Below are 6,922 nucleotides of genomic sequence, written 5' to 3' on the forward strand. Positions count from 1 at the left end.
TCTGACCAATCTGACCTCAGTCTGACCAATCTGACCTCAGTCTGACCTCAGTCTGACCTCAATCTGACCTCAGTCTGACCAATCTGACCTCAGTCTGACCTCAGTCTGACCTCAATCTGACCTCAGTCTGACCAATCTGACCTCAGTCTGACCTCAGTCTGACCTCAATCTGACCTCAGCATTCTGGCTCAGCCAGTCCGGTAGAAACCGTCTCTGTAGCGCGCCATGAAGGTAGAAGTCCAAACAGTTCATGTCCAGCATGTGTGGGAACTGCAGAGGTGATAGCTTCCCATTTTGTGACCCTTGACCTGTACCAGACCCAGAAGGAGGGAAGGTCAGCCTGTTGAAGCTATCACCTTTGCAGTTCCCACATATGCTGGACATGAACTGGACAGTTCATGAACTGCAGGTCCTGCAGTCTGGACCGGTTCTGGTTCTGAGGATGATCCAAAGCAGGCAGTGATGGACGAACACAGGACCGGCTGACCAGAAGATGACTCGGACGTAGGGCTCATTGTTGTTTGGGGAGCTGTGCTGCATGACTGAAGCTCCAGAAACATCAGATCTGCTTCAAACTGCAGATGTTTTTCATCGCCGCTGGTTGGAGCGAGATGAAGCAGATCGATCAGTCTGTCCTCTACTGGGGTTACTCCTGGTCAAAGGTTGGGTTGAAACCTGTTAATATTTACCTCACCAACATCTGTTTCCTCACACCGGCTACAGCGAGACACTAACCGAACCTTTTCCCCATTTATGCCTTTCAAAAACAGAAGTGGAGTTTGTTTTTCTGGGCTGTGTTCAGACGGACGCTGAGAGCTTTCTGCCTGTGAGCTGCAGTTGGTGGCTTTTCTCCTTGATGTCAGCTGGAAGCAGAGGAACAATCTGGTGTAATTTGTCTGCACATGTGGGACATAAAATAACTTCAGTCCTGCCAATTCTGCCTGTTTTCGCTCCCACAGAGGGAGTCGGTCCTGAATGCTCTGCAGAACTGAGGAGAAATGACCCAAGCTGCACAGATTATGTTTTTAGTTAATCGAACTGAACAAATAATGGAAACATTCAGAAACAAGGACAAAACCTCTCAAACCTTCATGAACACATGAAAACCACAGCTAGGGCAGAAATTCCAGGAATGGACCCAGAAAGTGAATGTTTGTTTACTGCTTCATGTTCTTGTGAAACTGAAGGGCTGGATGCCATTCAGTTTGACCTCTTCCTCTCCTGCTGGAACATAGATGGACCAGAATAGCACAGGCTGTGTTCCAAGTGTTCAGCTAATAGTCGGTTAAGGTGTTACTCATCAGTGTGTAATGACTCACCACTGGTTCATCCACAGGCTGGAGGTGTGATTCATAAAGACGCATAATCACAGGTCCAACAAACAGCGATATTCCTCTGAAAGGCTGCAGGTCTGGCCTGGAACTGGGAGGAGCAGCTGCAGTTAACTAGACAGACTGGAGAAAGTTCTGCATTCTGCTCAGTGTCTGCTCTGTTTCCCTCTTAACTTTGTGTTGTTGTTGTTTTCAGGAAGCCAGACGAGCCGCTGCCTGGATCGTCCCTCAGGACAACAAGCCCCGTCCCCTCAGTCTTCAACGCCAGCCTCGTCCATCGCTCCCCTTCTCCTCTAAGATCTGCCAGCGCCTCCTCAGTCCGAGCCCCTCCCTGCTCCTCGCCCTTCAGGCACATCCCAGTGTCCTCCCCTACTCCAGCATCTCCTGCAGCCTTCACTTCAGCGCTGTCCTGTTTGTCCCCCACTCCCTCTACTGTTTCCTCTGTCAGAAGCCCAACTCCATCTCTTCCTCTGTGTGGAAACTCTTCACCATCAAGAGGAACACCTTCCTCCCCATCACCTCCCCTCCATTCTCCCACTTGTCCCTCCTCAGCTTTTACCAGATCTCTAGCTGCCTCGCACATCAGCCAGTCCATCAGTCAGAGTATGTCTAAGAAAGGAACAGCCCGACAACAAGCACCAACCATAAAGCTGATGAATCCGAGTCCCTCCTCCACTCCGGATCTGGGACGGCGGATGCCTTCACTAAACCCTCCTACAGCTCAGCTAGGCCCCACCATGCCGGCTTATACCCAGCTGGGGTGCACTAAGGAGGGGTACCAACATCCCAGATGTCCCCCGTCCTCGGTCCGGTCCTCCTGTCTGTCTCCGCCTTCTGTTTCTCAGTGCCCTCCCTCTCCGTCGGCAGGCCTTCGTCAGCCTCGGTGCTCCTCCCCTTCACCACGGCCTTCCTTCCTTCACTCCAAATGTGCTTCACCACAACTTGGCAAGAAGAACATCAACAACAACAACTCTGCTGGGTATGTAGGTGGCGCTGTCAGTAATGGAGGTTGCTTAGGGGCTGACGGCCGTACCGAACCCCTCCAGAGTCAGTATCCTCTGTGGTCCGGATCTCACAACCGTGTAGCGCGGCCATTTTCTGCGTCTGAACCCAGCTCACGAGTTCAGTCTCCAACTCCCTCCCCAACTCCAGCATCATTTGTTCGCCTCTGCTCTCCACCACCACAGCATAACTACTCCTCTCCCATGGCGAACAAGCCCCCCAACCCCCGGAGTTCACGGGTCGGAGGTTCCCACAATCACCTGGACCTCCGTTTGGACCTACCAAGGGCTTCCTTTGATGGTTCCAGTTGTGGTGATTCCTCTGCATGTGTGAGCCCCCGGATACTCTCCCCTCCTCCTATTGGGGTGCCAGTTTGGACAAATAATGTAGCAGCACCTCAACCCAGGAACCCTCGACATTCAGCTTCCCCTTCCTTGTTTTCATCCACTTCAGGATCTCAGACATACAGGATTCCTTCTTCCCCTCTTCCCCCCCAAATCGTCCGCAGGCCCATTTCAGACAGACCTCCAAGTCCAGCCCGGAGCGCACAGCGTCATTCCTGGGCGGACTTCGGCCAAAGATCCCTCGGCTTCACTGGATCCATCCGAGGATCCTTTGAACAGCAGGAGTCCTGTCCGATTAGTCCAAGCAGTGGGTGGTCCTCCTACAGCAGCTCCCCGTCCTGCCTAAGCCCTCGAGCCGGTCTGCAGTGTACCCTCTCCCCTACCAGGTTAACCTCTGGTAAGGGTGATATTAGTGGGCAACATTTTACCAGCGTCCCTTGGCCAGATGTCCGAGAGTTGTCAAGCAAGTACAACGGAGAAGACAGTTCAGAAACAAGTCCCACTGCGCCCATGTCTCCAGTACACCTCATCACTTCCCCATGTCCAACGGACGGCCAGGCCGACTGGGGCGACCCACAACTGGAGGAGGGAAGCTGTCGCACTCAGCTGATCTGTGCTTACGTCACCCGGCCCTCTCACCAGCAAACTGTTTCCTCCTCCTCATGCCTGATCTTCTCCCCCTCTGGGTTGACCTCCCCTCTTCCGGAGTCACACCAGTTCCACAGCCTCCAGAGGCAACCTCAGGTCACTGCCTCGCCCCCTCCACCCTCAACTCTCTCCCCTTTACCCATCATATCATCCCCTTTGCCCAAACAGGGGAGCCAGAAGGCCAGTTATGCCACCACAGTGAACCTCCAGATTGCTGGAAGTGGCCGAATAACCTCGTTCAGCACCGCCCAGGTTAGCCTGACTCAAACCCTGCAGGGCGGAGCTGGTCCTGTGGGGAGCCAGGACCAGATGGCGAGAAGAGTGAGCATCAACGGACTGTCGCCTGTTCCTCAGGGGTGCAACAGGCCATAAAGGGAAGAAGGCGGCCATGGATTTGGTTCTGAGAACAAGCAGGCAAACAGGACAGAGAATGACGGGCTTGAGGAAAGATGTGCACTTATCCAAACTGTAAGGACAACATCTTCTTTAGCTGCTGGTCAAGACCCTCTGGATCCGGTCTTAATCTGGACTTCAGAACTTCTACTTGACCTAAACATGAGGAACGCCGGTCATTTGATCCGGACTTCCAGATCCCGGCTACGTCAGTGAGTTTCAGTTGGTTGTGAACTGAAAAGAACATTTTGGATCTGAAGAGATTTACTCACACATGGATCACGAAGCCTTTGGACATTTGGTGTCCAAAGACAATCCACACAACTCAAAGCTGGACATGAAGAACTGGGATGTCATGGACAGATTTCTGCAGATTTAAGGTTCCCTGAAATGAAAGTTTTAATGTTCTTTAGCTCATGTTGGAGAGCAGGAGGACCTCTGAAAGGCCGACACCTTGAAGTTTAGCGTTATTTTATTCTGTAACAAACTGTAACTTTTTAAATCTCGTTTATTCCTGTTTTTATTTATGAAGTTAGTCTCCTCCTTTTTGGCACTTAATCTCCTTAAAGTCCTCTTGGTGTTTTTAACAGAGTTCTTTTTAAACGACGTGTCTGCAGGTTCTTGGATGACTTCAGACCAAACTTGTTGCTGTCTATGGTTCCGTGTTGCTCTCAGCGCTGTGGCCCGATAAAGTCCAGCTCGTTAAGATGCTCCCATACATCCCATACATCTTCCAGCTGTGTTAAATACTGTTGTCATGTTGGTTACATCAGGTCTAATGCATGTAGGGTTTGTTCTGGTCCGGAGGCTCGATGTCTCACCAGACAGACAAACTGGGATGATCTTTATGACGGGACAGAAATAAAAACTAGTATCTCCATCTTTGTGTCCCAGAGGTTTCAGTGAAATGTGATGTTTTGGCTGCATGTCTGACAGATGCATGAGATAAATCCCACATGGATCCGCAACACGGCGAACACAAACTGCTGCCTTTGGGCATAAAGATCCAAAGTGTGCAGCTGATAATCCTGAGAGGCGTTGTGCCTGTAAGAGGACCCTGAACCATGAAGCTCTGATAACATGCAGCAGTTTCAGTTTTACTTGACGTCTGGCAGTCTTTGACCTGCAGCTTGCTGTGCAGCTCAGGATCCATTTCTGTCTTACAGATGCTGGTTTTTAATAAACTTCACAGACTTGAACTCCTGAGATCTGGTTATTATGGCAGTTGTTGTACAAACGGATCTGGATGTGTAAGTAGGAGCCATCATGATAAGTGGTGGGCACTGCTAGCTAAAAACTAGTTGCGCTAGTTCTAAAACGATAGTCATAAACATTAGTCCCACTGATGCTAAAGGGCTATGCCAACACGGTATTTAGGGAAGCTAATGGTAAAGCGCTAACTCCAACCATATGTCCATCCACCATGTGTCAGTGACATAATGTGTTGCTATTTAACATAGCACCCTCAGCAGGGTCAGCTTTAACTGTGTGGTTGCTGGTTTTTGCTAACTGCTAACTCTGTCGCTGACTTTGCCAAATGCAAACAGCGATGCATTCTGGGTACAGAAAAAACATTTGCTTCACTGCATCTCAGGTGAGAACGCGAGTCAAGGAAAAGGAACTGCTGCATAAATAGACTTCAAAATAAGAGCATGAATATAAACCTCTATTTGAAGAATTCCCAGCAGTTGAGAACAAAAACTTCAACAACAGATGTGGCACTTTATTAAACTGAAATTTTACCTAACAAATGAGTTAGCACAAGTAAATTTTAGTTAGATATTAGCTAACATTGTACCAACACAGTCTAGCAGTTATGCTACATTGCTAAACTCAACCATGTTGATACCATCATGTGTCATCGACAAAACATGTTATACAACATAGTGTAGCGCCCTCAACAGGATCAATTGTCTCATTACACACCAACCTGTAAATCAGTGCTTCATAATTTATCTGAAAAAACTGATTTAGGGGATGCTAAGTCTGCTAAACATTTAAAGCTAACAAAAGTGTTAAATTAAAAACTAGCAGTTTAGCGGGGGATTTCCACCACTGATCATGATGATGATGATGTTAGGTTGATGCGCTGCTCTGGGCTCACACCTGCACTAAATCAGTTTTATTCATATATTTTATGTTTTAAATGGTTTTCATTCAAAAACTAAACCAGCTGACAGAAACTGAACGGCATCTTCCCCTCTGCTGATCATATCACCGCTGATCCGCCGCTCAGGGAACAACACTCTGTTTCGCTGGATCCATGTCTGATTCTGCTGTTACTCTGATTTTTATTGCACTTTCAGGCTTTTTATAACGTTTTTCTTGTCCCAGATTTTTGTAAATATCTTGAGTTTTAGGAAACTACCTCAAAGTAGCCGTTGTTCTTATGCTAGGAGTTAGTGCTCAGAGAAATGACTGGAAACTAAAGAACCCCCTCTCAAACTCCACAGGTCAAAGGTTAAAGAATGGCTGAATGGAAAGGTTGAAGGAGAAAACACAGATCTGGAGCAAAGTCCTCTGGACAGACAAGACCAGAGTGGACATGACAAACAGAACCAGGACGAACAGAACCAAGTACAACACATCAGCAGAAACACCGGAGTGCGGTTGTGATGCACAGTGGTGGAGAGATGATGATGTGGGCTTTGCAGTCTCTGATTGGACCAGGATCTCCTCAGTAGAACTGAGTATTCTGGAGTCCAGTGTGAGTCCATTTGTCGAGCAGTAGAAGCCTGGTCCAAACTGGGAAAGATCGCCCAGGCGAACAGCAGGCAGAGACCCCAAAACGCCCCCAATATGAGGAACCAACATTTGGGCCACACCTGGTGAGGGACGGACACCAAGCAGGACACCTACCACTGCAGGTGAGAGAGACAGACTCCACTGCCTGCTGACAGCAGAGTGTCCTCCACCCTGAGTGTTGGTAGAGCATTCAGATCGAGGTCCAGGTGGGTTCAGGACGGGTTCAGAATGGGTTCAGGACGGGTTCAGAAAGGGTTCGGGACGGGTTCAGAATGGGTTCGGGACGGGTTCAGAATGGGTTCGGGACGGGTTCAGAAAGGGTTCAGGACGTGTTCAGAAAGGGGTTCGGGACGTGTTCAGAAAGGGGTTCGGGACGGGTTCAGAATGGGTTCGGGACGGGTTCAGAATGGGTTCGGGACGGGTTCAGAATGGGTTCGGGACGGGGTCAGAAAGGGATCA

At 49.4% G+C, this 6,922-nt stretch overlaps 1 protein-coding gene across 6 annotated transcripts in view; it reads left to right on the plus strand.

Moving 5' to 3' along the window:
- Positions 1-4,914, plus strand: part of plekhg2 (pleckstrin homology domain containing, family G (with RhoGef domain) member 2) — a 77,089-nt gene extending 72,175 nt beyond the window's left edge. For all 6 annotated transcript variants that reach the window (XM_016680996.1, XM_007570688.2, XM_016680998.1 and 3 more), the window contains one exon: positions 1,528-4,914. In XM_016680996.1, coding sequence (XP_016536482.1) covers positions 1,528-3,697 — 2,170 coding nt within the window. In that variant the 3' untranslated portion in view covers positions 3,698-4,914. The remainder of the gene's footprint in view (positions 1-1,527) is intronic.
- Positions 4,915-6,922: the final 2,008 nt, after the last annotated feature.

This window comes from Poecilia formosa, unplaced genomic scaffold (genome assembly GCF_000485575.1).
Source record: "Poecilia formosa unplaced genomic scaffold, Poecilia_formosa-5.1.2 Scaffold265, whole genome shotgun sequence".
NCBI classification, from domain to species: domain Eukaryota; kingdom Metazoa; phylum Chordata; class Actinopteri; order Cyprinodontiformes; family Poeciliidae; genus Poecilia; species Poecilia formosa.